The 18,209-nt window shown below is 42.5% G+C and overlaps 1 protein-coding gene across 2 annotated transcripts in view; it reads right to left on the reverse strand.

Moving 5' to 3' along the window:
* The window catches only part of SERGEF (secretion regulating guanine nucleotide exchange factor), a 218,745-nt gene that overhangs the window by 82,893 nt on the left and 117,643 nt on the right, over window positions 1-18,209 (reverse strand). For both annotated transcript variants that reach the window (XM_082660681.1, XM_082660682.1), the window contains exon 10: window positions 1,071-1,107. In XM_082660681.1, the coding sequence (XP_082516807.1) occupies window positions 1,071-1,107 (37 nt within the window). The remainder of the gene's footprint in view (window positions 1-1,070; window positions 1,108-18,209) is intronic.

An 18,209-nucleotide genomic window follows, 5' to 3' on the forward strand; every position in this document is an offset into this window, starting at 1 on the left:
TATAAGCAGGAAACAAAAGGAGAACACAGGGGTCTCGCCCCTCAGAAGCTGAGAGAGGCTGGGAGAGGGAAGTACACAGGACAGACATCACCTACTCAAGGCAGATAGTGATGGGGCTGTAACAGAGTCCTAAAATGTCGGGGCTGGAGAGAACCTTGGTTTCCTGTTTTTACCCCTCCCTATCACAGATGGGAGACCTAAAGCCCCGAGGCGGGCAATTATTTGAACTAATGATTATCAGAAAATAGCAACGAACACTTCTAAAACCCTTACCAGGAGCTAAGTGCTCTTCTAAGCGCTTTACATGTATCAACTCCTTTAACCCTCACAACAACTGCAACAACCCTATGAGGAAGATGCCACTGCCCTCCCCATTTTAAAAGTGAGAAAAATGAGGCATGGAGGGCTAATCACCTTGTCTGTGTGGGGCCCGACTACCTGAGTTCATACAGCTAGTAAGCAGAAGCCTGCACTGGACTCACGTAGTCGGGCCCTACACTGTCTCTTTATTGTACTGACTGAGTCTACGTGTGGAAGTAATGAGAAGGCTTCTTGAAGGAACTACGCACAGGCCTGATTATAAAAACAGTGAACCTTGGTTATTCAGAGTCAATAAGAGGAAGCCTCAATTTATCAGAGGCTTGGGAGTTCCAGAGTGACATGAAACACATGGCAGCAAGGGCAGTGAGCAGAACCCCCCATCTCCAAAGAAAGAGCCAAGCAAGAGGAAAGAACTCGGTGCAAAGGATTTATTCAAACACCAGGAGCAGCCCAATCCTCCTCCCCTTTTATGTCTGGCTTTCTACACAGGATGCCCCCAGCCTGTAAGATCTTTAATATTCCCAAATGCCACTTCCTGAGGCAGGGAAGCCAGCTCAGGCACCTTTTTGAATAGAAATTTTTAGAAAAAGGGCTTTTGGCAAAGCCTTGATCAACAAAGGCTTCCATTTCCCAGACTCTTCCCCAACATACACAGACGCATGCACCCTGGCCTTTGGTTAACCAAGAGTCCTCCAAATCTGCCCATGAGTTTCAGAATAAACACAGTTATCAGTATACTAATTACTTACCAATCACTGCCAGATTATGCTCTGAGCCACAGGAGACCTGTAAAGAGAAAGAAAATAAGTTACATTAAACAAAAAATATATTTCAGCCATTATATTTTATGATCAGTTATATTTTAATGATAATAACATCTATTTTTTGGCAAATTTTAGGAAGTAAGTAGAAAGGGGCACCATGTACAAAAGACTATAGTTACGATACACTCATGACTACATAAAAAGAAAAAGTGAAAAAACAAAAAACCGTTGAATGGAAATACACCAAGGTGTTAAAGTATTTGTTTTTAGGCAGAGACCATGAGCGATTTTTTTTTTTAATCCTTTCTTCTTTCTACGTTTTTGTATTTTTCAAACTTTCTATAATGAACATGTGTTACTATAGAAATGGAAGTATAAGGGAATACAAATGACAGTTTTGGAAAACTGAGCTAAAAATCCATCACTCTCATCTGGACTGATAAAATGAGCAAAGAATTCAGTGGAAACAGACTTGCCTGAGGAAAAATTCTTGACTTTTCCTCATCTGCTCACTCTCCCTTTCACCTTCCAGCCACACAAACCACCTGCAGTTCTCTGAACACAACACGTTCTCCCCACACCTCCAGGCCTTTGCACATGCTGTTTCTCTGCCGGGAATGCCCTCTCCTCAACTGCCTACCTAAAAAACTTCTACTCATCCTCTAAAATTTCAAAGCATCCAGAGACTCTCTTGCTGTTGCTTCTAGGCAGACTCAAGCACTCCTTGCATTGTGCAACTTATATGTACCCCCACTGCAGCAATCATCTTGTGGTCTTTTACATTTTCTCCTGTCTCCTCACTAGACTGTGTGTGTCTTGAGAACAATGCTGAGACTTGTTCCCCTCTGTATTACACAGATGGACTGTACAAAACCTGGGGCTCAGTTAACACCTGTTAAATGAGAGAATAAGTGAAAGAACAAAGTACATAAAGAACAAATACCTAATACATAAAAGACAATCATTTGGGGTTCTGAATCCTGTGTCTGCACCCAGTGAGAGAGACTTCTTGCCTTTCAATCTCCGCATGTCCCAAATGCTACCAGAAGGAAGTGATTGGGAATATAAGGGTATAAATGGCTCCTCAGGTACTAATTAAAAGGAACTCGAAACTCTGGAGAAGCATCCTGTGACCTTTATCAGGACGCTCACTTTAGCTCCTGGCAAGAAAAAGGCTTCAGGTACACATGGAATGTCAATTGGAAGAGCCCTGGAGGTCATCTAGTCCAATCTTTAACACTACAAGGTGCCAGAGGAAGTGTGAGTCAAAATGAAGACTAGGGGGCTTCCCTGGTGGCGCAGTGGTTGAGAGTCCACCTGCCGATGCAGGGGACACGGGTTCGTGCCCCGGTCCGGGAAGATCCCACATGCCGCGGAGCGGCTGGGCCCGTGAGCCATGGCCGCTGTGCCTGCGCGTCCAGAGCCTGTGCTCCGCAACGAGAGAGGCCACAACAGCGAGAGGCCTGCGTACCGCAAAAAACAAAAAACAAAAAAGAAAAACTAAGACTAGGGTCTCTCTGATTCCCTGATTCTCACACAAGTTCCTTTCTTGGTGCTACAGCTTCTCACTCTTTCCCAGTGAAAAACCACTTGGAAGTGATATTCAAAGGTAATTAGCACAGGCCCCCAACAGTCAAGGTAACAAGCTCAAAAGGCATGTGAGCATTGGAGGCAAAATAACCACTGGTAGGTGAGAAGGGGCAGCAAGGCTTCTGAGGCTTTTTTCTTTGTAAAAGTTATGCGTCCAGGATCTCAGCTTCCACAGGGAAGACGGTTACCCGCATATAGGTGGATTCCCTGACACTGTCTGGCAAAGAAGTACCTGTATATTTTAACCCCAGTAAATAATTCCAGGGTGACTAGTCTCTGAGCTCCTTTGAGGCAGGCTCTGTATCTATCTGAGGGGTCCCCCCCAGGCCTCACCCAGGCCATACACACAGCACAAGTTCATCATATGCTTCCTGGTTATACTGAGGCTGGTTCCCTAGGTTCTGTCATAGGAAGCTGCTTAGATTGAAGAACTGGGAAAAAAACTCAGATGTCTAACAACAGGAGAATTCTATGTAAATTATGGTAGAGCCATCTGATGACTTGGAAATTATGCAGCCTTGGAAAATGACGTTTACAATAAAGGAAAATACTCGTGATATCCTATGAACTGGAAAACCACATAAAAACTGTATATGCAATATGATCTCAAATTTATAATAAAATATGAATAAAAGACTGGAAGGAGTTATTCCAAAAAGTTAACAGTGATAGCCTCTGGGCTAAGCATAAAGGAGGCACTATGAGTATGGTTTTCCTTTTGACCTCTTCTATGGTCTCTAAATTTTACACACTATTTTTATAATCAGAAAAATTATCTATTAAAAATAAGAAAAATAAATATAATGCAGTTCCCACCATAAAGGGGAAAAAAACCCTTCCTGGCTATAAAATAAATATGCTGTAAAATCTGATATACTCTGAAGTAGTGGGGAAAAAAGATTTGAAGGAAACAAATTATAAGGGTAGCTGCGTCATGGTGATGAGATTATAAGATTTTTTTCTTCTATTTTCTATTTTTCAAACATTCTTTAACTGGTGGTAGCAGCAGGATGGCTGGTAGTGGTGGTGGGAACAATAAGAGCAGGAATTAAAGCCACCATATCGAGGACTCATACGTGCCAGGTGTCATGCCAAGGCTCTTTATAAACACTATCTCATCTTCCTCATCACGATCATCTTCTCAGGTAGGTTTGACTTTGCTCATTTTAGAGAGAAGAGAACTGAGGTTCATATACATTACATAACTTTCCTAAGTGGCACAGCCATAGATCTAAAACCCAGGTTTGCCTATCTCCAAGCTCATGTTCTGTACTGCTAGGTCATGCTACCTTTGTGTTTTAAAAAATAAAGTTATTTCATTTTACAAAACGTAGGCGGAAAGGACCTGCCTCTGACTGCCCGGGCTCACCCTGGGGCTGAGGGCTGCAGAGGTGACCAGCCTTGAAGACCAGGGGCTTCCAGAAACAAGCCACTGACAAATGCCAGCGTCAGGCAGGAGACGCTGCTGTGAATTAATGAGCGAGACAGTGATAAATGGATTTTGTCAAGGCAATGTTGCACTTGAAGCTCAAAGCTCCCCGCTGTTTCTTGCTGTCCATGCACTGGCACAGAGGTCAGGAGACTGAACACCACAGGCCACAAAATCCCAGCACGACACTCCTTCAACAAGATTGTATCAATGACCATTTGCTTCACATTGCTTCTGTCAGCATCTACGCACTGCCCCGCTTTCTAGAAGACTCTGTTAACAATGGCAGTGTGCCCATGAGAAAGGGATTCAGATCCAGGAAGCCAGGTGAATCCTAGGTCCTCTGCTTTCGGGTTCTGAGAACTTTGGCAAGGTATTTAACCTCTGGAGCTTCAGCGTTCTCAGGCATAAAAAGTAGAAAACAGTATTTTCCCATCTGCCTTACAGAATTGCTAGAGGACAAATGAGACAACCCATCCCCTCACAGCCATGGGTCTCACCTTCCTTACATACAACTCTGCACATGCCATGCCCCTATAGAAAACCCTCCACAGGATCCCAGCATTGGAAGGGCAAAGTCTAAAGTACACAGTATGGCTCACAAGGCCCTCGAGTGTAGGCCCCTGTTTACCTCTCTGGCCTCACTTCTTCCCCCTGCTACTCATGAGCTCTCAACCCCAAAGAACATATTCCCTTTTTTCTATTCACACTACATTTTCTGTACGAATATCATGTGATTTCAGGCTTTTATGCATGCTAGTCTCCTTGATGTGACTTCCCTTTCTCCCACTGTCCATCTAGCAAAATCCTCTAAGATTGCTTAGGTCACCTCCTGGCACAGTGCCACGCATCATGGCCCTTAGCACACATGAGATGTCTGCTTATGAACTGTGTGTGTTAAGCACCTCTGTCTCTCAGAGATCCCGCAGGGTGCCTGCCCAGTAACATCCCTGCCACACAGCCCAAGTACAGGGCATGAAGGGGGCCAAAGACGATGGCCCAGAGAAGTTAGATGGTCCCAAAACAAGTGTGAGTCGTGGTGTGGAGACTCCAGGCAAATGGAGACAGGCACTGAGATGCACAGTGAGGGCTGCAAGGGCACTAAAAAAATAGAGTGTAGAGATGATGGGGTATCAAAAGCACAGGATTGTTCCAGGAATCCTAGGACAGCAAAGCACAGTGGGCCACCAACAGAGGTCAGTCCTAGGTGACAGAGTCCCACAGTAGAGAAAGTGGGTTCCGGCTTGCTGGATGGGGCCTTCAAGATACGGGGGGCACACCTCCCCAAGGGTGAGGGATGGGGGACAGAGGAGCCTGTGGAAAGTTGTCCTGTCTCAGTGCTGCTCAAGTACTAGAGGGGTCTGCTCTGTTCAGGCAACTGAGCCTGATGAGGCAGAGCTGCAAAAAACAACTTCCAAAGCCCCAACTGCCACAGGGACAAGATCTCCCAGCACCCCTCCTGCCAAGCTAGACTCCATCAGCTCTTGTGAAGGGAGCCGCAACTCCCCTTGGGGCTGCAACCCACTAAATACAGTTGGACAGGGATGAACTGCGGTAAGAATTGACTGGTAGTAGATGCCCAGTAAATATATGCTGAATACATTAATGGGTTAAATGAATGAATAACTAAATGAATAAGCAAAAAGTAGATAAATGTAAAAATATTTGCCAAATGTTGAATGTGAGCACTTCAGTTTCCACCCGTACACTTGTACCACTTCTAAAAACAGCTGACAGGCCCTTACTGAGAGCTTATGGCCAGGTACCTGGCTAACTGCTTTGCTTGTATTATTTCATTTAAACTTATACTAAATCTAAGATTTCTTTGTTACAACTGCTTTACAAATGAGGCAATTGGGGTTCAGAGAGATAAGGTAACTTACCAGTGTGTTACAGCTGGTGGAGGTGCAGAATTCTGTGACGATTCTCGTTCAAACTTTGTCCTGTTAACTGTCTAAATCCTTCCTATTCCCATTCAGCATGGAAATACACCGCCACCCAGTTCTTACATCTGGCAACCCTGTGCCAATTATCAAGGGATCTTATGCTGGGAGAGCCCCAGGTTTACTAGGCTCAAACATCTTCCTGGGGCTAGGAGTACCCACCTCTGGATCTATCAAGGGCTGTTCCAGGGCTTTTTCTTGGGAGAAATGGCTGTAAAACGGCAACAAACATTTGTCCTGTGCCTTCGCTGTGGAAGCTATCACCTCTCGGGGAACTCCACCAGGTTGTTCAACTCTGCACACTTTGAACGGGGAAATCAGACTGGGGCGGGGTGCGACCATGACTCAGGGGAAGAAGCACTGAGATTCCAAGGAGAGGAACCAGGCAGAAGCCAGGACCCGAGACTTGTCCCCATCACCAACCAGGGACCATCCTCAGCTTCATCCCAGCACCGGGGCGGCAGCTCAGGAAGCCCCCATGGCGCGCAGCAGCCTGAGGGGCCTACTGATTGGTTCCGCCTCACGCCAATGGGACTGGGCGCCGGCTGATGCTATGGCAACGACGCGCACGTGTGGAGCCACGTGACGGCGGGGTGGGGCGTCCATTCCGTGGGGGACTCTGCTGGGGAAGTCTTCGGCTGCTCCGCCCAGGCTCCCACCCTCACGGCTAGTCTTTGGCAGGCACCGCCCAGCCCGGGGGGAAAAAGCAGGCTGGGAAGCAGCTTCAGAACGGCAGCGTCTCATTGGCCGGGGTTAACAGGGAAGGGAATGGGCGCTTCAGTGCAGCCTTTGCTGAGCTCTGCCCTAACCCAGTTGCCATCTGCTTAGAACTCTGGGAAGACAAACCAGAATTTCCAAACCTGTTAGAAAAGCAGGCTGGGAGTCTGGACATGTTTTACAGCAAAGTGCAGTCCTGTCAGCCAACGGAGCTTTACCCCTAGGCTCAGAAATAGCCTCAGAGGAGGCCCTGGTGACAGCAGAGAGGCAGCACAGTTGCTTGCTTCCGGAAGCACCTAGCCTTACAAAGACACCTTTAACTCCCTTTGTGAGGGCTTCGGCTTTTGACTGAAGCCTAGATGTCAACGGAGGCCAAAAAATGAGACCTCTGGGCCCAGAGGCTCCATCTTGTCCTCCACCTCAAAGTCCAGGGGCAAAGAACCCATTCTCCCTGCAAAGCAATTTTTTTTTGCACATTCTATATGAAAATAAGTCGTAAACTAGGTAAGTCACACCCGCTATACACCCAGGTCAGCCTTGATCCAAAGCCTGTGAGCTTAACCACTACACATACTGCCCCTCTTCTTCTGATACTGGTTTCAGACTGCCCCAGTCACTAAGGCTCAAACTCTCAAGTGACTAACAGATCTCTGACTCTTTTATCTCCCTCCTACTTTGTCTCAAGATCCTGTTAACTCTGCCTTCTCAATATCTTGATTTTTCAGTTGCTACCATCTTAGTTCAGTCCTTTTCACTCCAACCTGGATGCTTTTAAGAGCTACCTAAAAGCATAGCTTTTGCACAGTTATTTGCACCATTATCCCTTTTCCATACCATTCTAAACCTTACCAACGTTACAAGACCCAGTTCAAAACCCACTGCCTTGAGGAAGTCTCCCAGATCATCTCAGCCCCTAAAAGATCTGCCTTCTCTCAAATCCTATCACTTGCCTTGGCTAAAGTTTGCTTTTGTCAAACCTCCTTTGTACTGTTAATAATTTGAGTGTGGCGGTAGGGTATGTCTCCCCAGGCAGTGTTGGGTAGTGGGAAGCGCTCTAAGTATGGAACCAGAAGACCTGGATTTGAGTCCTTGCCCTGCCACTTCCTAGTCATATGACCTTGGGCAAATCTCTTCACCTCTCTGGACTTCAGTTCCCTCATCTTTAAAATGGGATATTAACAAACAAGTGAATCTCATACATCCTAAAACCCTTTCACACCACCCCCCAACTTCCACAGAATAAAATTCACTTTGAGTTTGACCCTGTTCTGCAGATACATTTCCAGAACATATAAAATACATAATTTGGGAACATGTAAAAGGAAACTATAAGTGTTAGGAACTGGCATAGGTTCACTATGAACAGTTCATTTCCTTTTTCAACAGTTACTCTACTGGCAGATAAGGAGAGGACTTGAGAAATGTCTACTGAATTTGTATTTAATATACACAATTAAACTAAACAGGCACTCGGAATGCTTGCTTTTCCTATAGTGCACTTCTAAGAAAATTCCTTTCTCCTAAGTTATATTGATACTATGTGCACCTGTGGCCTAATTGGTGTGGATGGGCTATGGGTGGATACCTGCCCAAAGCAGGTTAATGCATAAATTGGCCACAGCCTGTGAAGTGGCTTAATGTGGAGATTCTGCCTGAAAAAGGTTGTAGGGTGTGAGTCCTCTAGGTGGTAGCTGGAGCCGTAGCTGGAAGATATAGACCCAAGAAAGGTTAATATACAGAGGAGCTACTGGCAGAAGAGTCAGAAGCAGCAGGAACAAACTAAAGAAGAGTAGCTAGGTCACTGGAATGTGAGTTTTCTAGATCCTATTGCTGACGGTGCAAGAAAGTCTAGATTTTTGAGCTGTCTTGTGTTCTAAGTGACCTTCCAGTTGTTCTTTTATAAGGCATTTGCTTCACCTGTTTCCAGTACTGATGACCATCCTTACAATACTAAAGTAACCTGAGAGTATCTCTGATCCTTACAGACTAAAAGCGCCTAACACAACAATGCATCTGAATTTCAGTAAAGGCAACACCAGTAAGTTACTTATGCCCTTGAGAACAGGATGCAACCATGAGAGCTGAACAGCCAACCTCAAGACAGGTAATTAACAGATTCGGGCCAGCCAAACATCCTACAGCATGCTTCTCAAAAAAACTGAATCCTAAAGTATGGAGATTCCTTAAAAAACTAAAAATAGAACTACCATATGACCCAGCAATCACACTACTGGGCATATACCCTGAGAAAACCATAATTCAAAAAGAGTCATGTACCAAAATGTTCACTGCAGCTCTATTTACAATAGCCAGGAGATGGAAACAACCTAAGTGTCCATCATCAGATGAATGGATAAAGAAGATGTGGCACATATATACAATGGAATATTACTCAGCCGTATAAAGAAACGAAATTGAGTTATTTGTAGTGAGGAGGATGGACCTAGAGTCTGTCACACAGAGTGAAGTAAGTCAGAAAGAGAAAAACAAATACCGTATGCTAATGCATATAAATGGAATCTAAAAAAAAATGGTTCTGATGAACTTAGTGGCAGGACAGGAATAAAGAGCAGATGTAGAGAATGGACTTGAGGACACAGTGGGGGGTGAGGGGGGAGGGGAAGCTGGGACGAAGTGAGAGAGTGGCATGGACATACATACACTACCAAATGTAAAACAGATTGCTAGTGGGAAGCAGCCGCATAGCACAGGGAGATCAGCTGGGTGCTTTGTGACCATCTAGAGGGGTGGGATAGGGAGGGGGTATGGGGATATATGTATACATACAGCTGATTCACTTTGTTATACAGCAGAAACTAACACAACATTGTAAAGCAATTATGCTCCAATAAAGATGTAAAAAACAACAAAAAAAACTGAACCCTTTCCCTAATAGCCAACACAGGCTGAAATTTAAAAAGACTGCCAATACAAAGTGCTGGTGAGGATGTGGAAATCTCTTACATTGCTGGAAGGAATATAAATTCAACAACTGTACTGAAAAATTGTTTGGCAGTATCTACTAAAGGTAAATACATACCTATACATATGCATATATATACACACACACACACACACAAAACAAACGATACTTACTTCCCAAGTACCCAAGTACCCAAAATAAACAATTACTTACTTCCATCAAAAGACATGTACAAGAATGTTCACAGCTGCTTTATTCATAATAAATAAAAACATAAAATTATCCAAATACTGATCATCAGTAGCATGAATAAAGTGTAGTATAATCAGAATACTTTATAACAATGGGGAAAAAACCCTACTGCTATTCAAAACATGGATTAATCTTCAAGAAAGTCGTGAACAAAAGAAACACAGAAGAGTAAATATTGTATGACACTATCTATGTGAAGCTCAAAAATAGGCAAACTTATTTCAAATAAATAATATAATTGTTCTGAAGGAGGGGAAAAAAGAACCAATCCTAGTAACTTTTTTTTTAATAGATCTTTATTGGAGTATAATTGCTTCACAATACGGTGTTAGTTTCTGTTGCACAACAAAGCAAATCAGCCATATGCATACACATGTCCCCATATCCCCTCCCTCTTGCGCCTCCCTCCCATCCTCCCTATCCCACCCCTCTAGGTCATCACAAAGCACCGAGCCAATCTCCCTGTGCTATGCTGCTGCTTCCCACCAGCCAACTATTTTATATTCGGTAGTATATATATGTCGATGCTACTCTCACTTTGCCTCAGCTTCGCCCTCCCACCCATGTCATCAAGTCCATTCTCTATGTCTACCTCTTTATTCCTGCCCTGCAACTAGGTTCATCGGTACCACTTTTTTTTTTTTTAGATTCCATATATATGCGTTAGCGTACGGTATTTGTTTTTCTCTTTCTCACTTCACTCTGTATGACAGACTCTAGGTCCATCCACCTCACTACAAATAACTCAATTTCGTTTCTTTATACGGCTGAGTAATATTCCATTGTACATATGTGCCACATCTTCTTCATCCATTCATCTGTTGATGGACATCTAGGTTGGTTCCATGTCCTGGCTATTATAAATAGTGCTGCAATGAACATTGTGGTGCATATCTCTTTTTGAATTATGGTTTTCTCAGGGTATATACCCAGCAGTGGAATTGCTGGGTCATATGGTAGTTCTATTTTTACTTTTTTAAGGAACCTCCATACTGTTTTCCATAGTGGTTGTATCAATTTACAATCCCACCAACAGTGTAGGAGGGTTCCCTTTTCACCACACCCTTGCAAGCATTTATTGTTTCTAGCTTTTTTGATAATGGCCATTCTGACCGGCGTGAGGTGATACCTCATGGTAGTTTTAATTTGCATTTCTCTAATAATTAGTGATGTTGAGCATCTTTTCATGTGCTTCTTGGCCATCTGTATGTCTTCCTTGGTTAAATGTCTATTTAGGTCTTCTGCCCATTTTTTAACTGGATTGTTTGTTATTTTGATATTGAGCTCCATGAGCTGTTTGTATATTTTGGAGATTAATCCTTCATCTGTTGTCTCATTTGCAAATATTTTCTCCCATTCTGAGGGTTGTCTTTTTGTCTTGTTTATAGTTTCCTTTGTTGTGCAAAAGCTTTTAAGTTGAATTAAGTCCCATTGGTTTATTTTTCTTTTTATTTCTGTTACTCTAGGAAGTGGGTCAAAAAAGATCTTGCTGTGGTTTATGTCAAAGAGTGTTTTTCCTATGTTTTCCTCTAAAAGTTTTATAGTGTCTGGTCTTACATTTAAGTCTTTAATCCATTTGGAGTTTATTTTTGTGTATGGTGTTAGGTAGTGTTCTAATTTCATTCTTTTACATGAACAGCTGTACAGTTTTCCCAGCACCACTTACTGAAGAGGCTGTCTTTTCTCCACTGTATATTCTTGACTCCTTTGTCGTAAATTAAGTTCCCATACATGTGTGGATTTATCTCTGGGCATTCTATCCTGTACCACTGATCTATATTTCTATTTTTGTGCCAGAACCATACTGTCTTGATTACTGTAGCTTTGTGGTATAGTTTGAAGTCGGGGAGCCTGATTCCCCCAACTCTGTTTTTCTTTCTCAAGATTGCTTTGGCTACTTGGGGTCTTTTGTGTTTCCATACAAATTGTAAAATTTTTTGTTCTAATTCCATGAAGAATGCCATTGGTAGCTTGATAGGGATTGCACTGAATCTGTAGATTGCTTTGGGTAGTATAGTCATTTTCACAATATTGATTCTTCCAATCCAAGAACATGATATATTTCTCCACCTGTTTATGTCATCTTTGATTTCTTTCATCAGTGTTTTATAATTTTCTGAGTACAAGTCTTCGCCTCCTTAGGCAGGTTTATTCCTAGGTATTTTATTCTTTTTGTTGCAATGGTAAATGGCAGTATTTCCTTAATTTCTCTTTCTGACTTTTCGTTGTTGGTGTATAGGAATGCAGGAGATTTCTGTGCATTAATTTTGTATCCTGCAACCTTACCAAATTCATTGATTAGTTCTAGTAGTTTTCTGGTGGCATCTTTAGGATTTTCTATGTATAGTATCATGTCATCTACAAAGAGTGACAGTTTTACTTCTTCTTTTCCAATTTGTATTCCTTTTATTTCTTTTTCTTCTGATTGCTGTGGCTAGGACTTCCAAAACTATGTTGAATAACAGTGGCGAGAGTGGACATCCTTGTCTTGTTTCTGATCCTAGTGGAAATGCTTTCAGTTTTTCACCATTGAGGATGATGTTTGCTGTGGGTTTGTCGTATATGGCCTTTATTATGTTGAGATAGGTTCCCTCTATGCCCATTTTCTGGAGAGTTTTTATCATAAATCGGTGTTGAATTTTGTCAAAAGCTTTCTCTGCATCTATTGAGATGATCATATGGTTTTTATTCCTTAATTTGTTAATGTGGTGTATCACACTGATTGATTTGCGTATATTGAAGAATCCTTACATCCCTGGGATAAATCTCACTTGATCATGGTGTATGATCCTTTTAATGTGCTGTTGCATTTTGTTTGCTAGTATTTTGTTCAGGATTTTTGCATCTATGTTCATCAGTGATATTGGTCTATAATTTTCTTTTTTTATGATACCTTTTTCTGGTTTTGGTATCAGGGTGATGGTGGCTTCGTAGAATGAATTTGGGAGTGTTTATCCCTCTGCAATTTTTTGGAAGAGTTTGAGAAGGATAGGTGTTAGCTCTTCTTTAAATGTTTGATAGAATTCGCCTGTGAAGCCATCTGGTCCTGGACTTTTGTTTGTTGGAAGATTTGTAATTATGGTTTCAATTTCATTACTTGTGATACGTCTGTTTATATTTTCTAATTCTTCCTGGTTCAGTCTTGGAAAATTGTACCTTTCCAAGAATTTGTCCATTTCTTCATGGTGGTGCATTTTATTGGCATATAGTTGGCATATTATAAGAGACTAATCTCTTATAATCCTTTGTATTTCTTATAATCCTTTGTATTATAATCCTTTGTATTTCTACAGTGTGAGTTGTGATTTCTCCTTTTTCATTTCTAATTTTATTGATTTGAGTCCTCTCCCTCTTTTTCTTGATGAGTCTGGCTAAGGGTTTATCAATTTTTGTTTATCTTCTCAAAGAACCAGCTTCTAGTTTTACTGATCTTTGCTACTGTTTTCTTCATTTCTATTTCATTTATTTCTGCTCTGATCTTTATGATTTCTTTCCTTCTACTGACTTTGGGTTTTCTTTGTTCTTCTTTCTCTAGTTGTTTTAAGTGTAGGCTTAGATTGTTTATTTGAGGTTTTTCTTGTTTCTTGAGGTGAGGTTGAATTGCTATAAACTTCCCTCTTAAAACTGCTTTTGCTGTGTCCCATAGGTTTTGTGTTGTCGTGTTTTTGCTGTCATTTGTTTCTATGTATTTTTAAAATTTCTTCTTTGATTTCTTTAGTGACCTCTTGGTTATTTAGTAGCACACCGTTTAGCCTCCATGTATTTGTGTTTTTTACAGTTTTCTTCCTGTAATTGATTTCCAGTCTCACAGTGTTGTGGTCAGAAAAGATGCTTGATACGATTTCAATTTTCTTAAATTTTCTGAGGCTTGACTTGTGACCCAAGATGTGATCTATCCTGGAGAATGTTCCATGTGCACTTGAGAATAAAGTGTATTCTGCCACTTTTGGGTGGAATGTTCTATAAATATCTGTTAGATCTATTTGCTCAGTTGTGTCATTTAAAGCTTGTGTTTCCTTATTTATTTTCTTTTTGGATGATCTGTCCATTGGTGTAAGGGGGATGTTAAAGTCCCCTACTATTATTGTATTACTGTCGATTTCTCCTTTCATGGTTGTTAGATTTGCCTTATGTACTGGGATACTCCTGTGTTGGGTGCATCCACATTTATAATTGTTATATCTTCCTTTTGGGTTGATCCTTTGATCATTATGTAGTGTCCCTCCTTATCTTTTGTAACAGTCTTTATTTTAAAGTCTATTTTATCTGATATGAGTATTGCTACTCCAGCTTTCTTTGGATTTCCAATTGCATGGAGTATCTTTTCTATCCCTTCACTTTCAGTCTGTATGTGTCTGAAGTGGGTCTCTTGTAGACAGCATATATATGGGTCTTGTTTTTGTATCCATTCAGCCAGTCTGTGTCTTTTGTTTGGGGCATTTAATCCATTTACATTCAAGGTTATTATAGATATGTATGTTCCTATGACCATTTTCTTAATTGTTTTGGGTTTGTTTTTGTGGGTCTTTTTCTTTCTCTTGTGTTTCCCGCTTAGAGAAGTTTCTTTAGCATTTGTTTTAAAGCTGGTTTGGTGGTGCTGAATTCTCTTAGATTTGTTTGTCTGAAAAGCTTTTGACTTCTCCATCAAATCTGAATGAGATCCTTGCTGGGTAGAGTAATCTTGGTTGTAGATTTTTCTCTTTCATCACTTTAAGTATATCCTGCCACTCCCTTCTGGCCTGCAGAGTTTCCACTGAAAAATCACCTGATAACCTTATGGGGAGTCCTTTGTATGTTGTTTTTCCCTTGCTGCTTTTAATATTTTTTCTTCGAATTTAATTTTTGTTAGTTTGATTAATATGTGTCTTGGTGTGTTTTTCCTAGGGTTTATCCTGTATGGGACTCTCTGTGCTACCTGGACTTGGGTGACTATTTCCTTTCCCATGTTAGGGAAGTTTTCCACTATAATCTCTTCAAATATTTTCTCAGACCCTTTCTTATTCTCTTCTTCTTCTGGGACCCTATAATGCGAATGTTGGTGCATTTAGTGTTGTCACAGAGGTCTCTGAGATTGCCTTGAATTCTTTTCATTCTTTATTCTGCTCCTCAGCAGTTATTTCCACCATTTTGTCTTCCAGCTCACTTATTTGTTCTTCTGCCTCCATTATTCTGTTATTGATTCCTTCTAGTGTATTTTTCATTTCAGTTATGTGTTGTTCATCTCTGTTTGTTGGTTCTTTAGTCCTTCTAGATCTTTGTTAACATTTCTTATATTTTCTCAATCTGTGCTTCCATTCTATTTCCGAGATTCTGGATCATCTTTACTATCATTACTCTGAATTCTTTTTCAGGTAGATTGCCTATTTCCTCTTCATTTATTTGGTCTTGTAGGTTTTTACCTTGCTCCTTCATCTGTGAGATATTTTTTTTGCCTTCTCTCTCTTTTTTTTTTTTTATGAGTGGGATTGTGTTCTGTTTTACTGGTTGTTTGGCCTGAGGCTTCCAACACTGGAGTTTGTAGGCTATTGGGTAGAGCTGGGTCTTGGTGCTGAGATGAGGAACTCTGTGAGACCTCACTCGGATGAATATTCCCTGGGTTCTGAGATTCTCTGTTAGTCCAGTGGTTTGGACTCAGACCTCCCACCGCAGGAGCCTCCCCCCAATCCCCAGCTCACGAATCAAGATCCCGCAAGCTGCATGGGGTGGCAAAAAAAAAAGAGAGAGAAAAATAACAAAGTAAAAAATAAAATTAGACTAGGAAACGAACAGATATGTTAGAAAGAATGTAAAAATAAAAACATAGATGAATCAACAGCCGTAAAGTACATCAGTACCACAATAGTAAAAAAGAGGAGGGAAAAGAAAGAAAAAAAAAGGCAGGGGTTGGGGGGAAGGCCTTGGGCGTGGAGAGCGGGGCCTAAGCAAGGGCGAGATTTGGGCGGTGGGCAGGGCCAATGCTCAGGACCCACAGGGCTGGAAAAGGCCCTGGGGGCTGTGGGGGTGTGTAGCTTAGGCTCAAGGAACAGAAGGGGCCCAGGCGTGCCCCCCACCCTGGTCTCAGAGGGCAGGGGATCTCACCTGGGAGCCTAGCAGGCTTCCTGGGCTCAAGTAGGCAGGGCAAACGCTACTTTGCCCCTCAGTCTGGTCAAACGCCAGACTGCTCCTCCAGTCTGGGGTCTGGGAGGGCCCCTCCCACCTGCCTCTCCTATCTCCTTGCCTCCCTCCTATGCCCCCAGGACCAATGCTGCTGGTGGGGGGAAGGCGGGGCCTTGGAGGGCAGGGGACCAGCCAGGGAGCTCAGCAGGCTCCCCGTGCCCAAGTGGGCAGGGCAATCGCCCTCCGCTCCTCTCTCACTCCTCCCACAGGGCCCCTCCCACCTGCCTCTCCTGATCTCCCTGGCCTCAGGGGCACTGATCTTTTTTCTTTTTTTTGTGGTACACTGGCTTCTCACTGTTGTGGCCTCTCCCGTTGCGGAGCACAGGCTCCGGACGCACAGGCTCATAGGCCATGGCTCACGGGCCCAGCCGCTCCGCGGCATGTGGGATCTTCCCGGACCGGGGCACGAACCCGTGTCCCCTGCATCGGCAGGCGGACTCTCAACCACTGTGCCACCAGGGAAGCCCGAGGGGGGGGCACTGATCTTGTCTGGCCTCCACTGCTCCTCCCCCCTCCGTCCCCCTACGTCCTACCGGTTCACTTTGGGGTTCCTCCCGTTTCCTTGGGGGTCAGAGTTCCCCACCAGCGGCCGGCAGACTCCCTAGTTGTGGGGAGACGCTAACTCCCCTCTTACCACACCCCCTAGTAACTTTTAAACACAGTACTTTGACTAAATAAGGTCTGTTTGAAAACAAAAAGAGCTGTTAAAAACATCCTTAACTCTACTTAGTGGATTCATTTTTTTTTCATAGCAGTATGCATGTATTAATTCTGAAAGTATTTTGTATATATTTTAGGACTGTGCAAATGGGGAAATACATTAATGTTCTTGGGAGCTAGAGTTTTCACTGCAGACAAAGAAAACACAAATATGTAATGAGAGAGGGCAAAGAAGAACCTTGTGGACACAAGAGTTAGAATTAAAGGTATCAGGGGCTTCCCTGGTGGTGCAGGGGTTGAGAGTCCGCCTGCCGATGCAGGGGACACGGGTTCGTGCCCCGGTCCGGGAAGATCCCACATGCCGCAGAGCGGCTGAGCCCGTGAGCCATGGCCTATGAGCCTGCGCGTCCGGAGCCTGTGCTCCGCAATGGGAGAGGCCACAACAGTAAGAGGCCCGCGTACCGCAAAGAATTAGAGGTATCAGTATGAACTCACAGTTTTATACGTGCACACACACACAGGCTGAGTTAAATCAGTATGAAATTGCCCAGAAGCAATGACATCCCAACAGCAATGAGGTCACTTGGTGCACTGATCTTGGCTTTTAAATACTGTTTAACTAAGAAGAATCAGAGCTCCTTGAAGGAATGGCTGATTCCAGGGTTGAGACAGGTAAAGAATAATTTGAGCCTGGAACATCTATTTGGGCCAGGAAGAAAGGAAGTGATTAAAGAATGACAGGGACATGTCAAAAGGACACAGAAGCTTGAAGGATCTCCCACTGGCTAAATCAGGGAAAATTTGGGCATCAAAATGAATAATGACAACAGATTATAACTCACTGAATAAAATAAAAATTCATAAGTACATATTATACTTATGAATAATAAATAGGGGAGCAGGGAAAGCTCTTCATTATAGTACAATGTAAAAAATTATAAATGTAAAAGGAATAATTGGGCAAGAAAATAATTTTGCAATAGTAATAGTGAATTCAGGCAAGAATCATTAATGGATGTTAAAACTACTGGGCAAAAGTATGAAGAGGAACAGGGTATTTACATAGTCACACAGTATCTCTTCACAGATTACTTAATTACAAAGAAAGGAGAAATGGTAGCTTTATGGTAGAGAAAGGAGGCAGACACCACCTTACCCAAGTGATCTAAGTTAGCATCACTGCCAATGGGATAAATCGACATCAGTTGCCTGTTCATGTGATGCATTAAAGAAACATCACTTATTTAGTATTTCTGCTGAAAGTGCCTAATGAAATCTAATCATGAGGAAAAATCAGATAGAACCAAATTGAGGGCCATTATAAAAAACAACTGTCCTGTTCTCTTAAAAATATCAATGTCATAAAAGATAAGGAAAAGCTCTTCCAAATTAAAGGAACCAAAATGACATGACAATTAAATGCAATATATGATCCTGGATTGAATCCTACAAAA

This window comes from Grampus griseus, assembly GCF_964374135.1.
Source record: "Grampus griseus genome assembly, chromosome: 8".
NCBI classification, from domain to species: domain Eukaryota; kingdom Metazoa; phylum Chordata; class Mammalia; order Artiodactyla; family Delphinidae; genus Grampus; species Grampus griseus.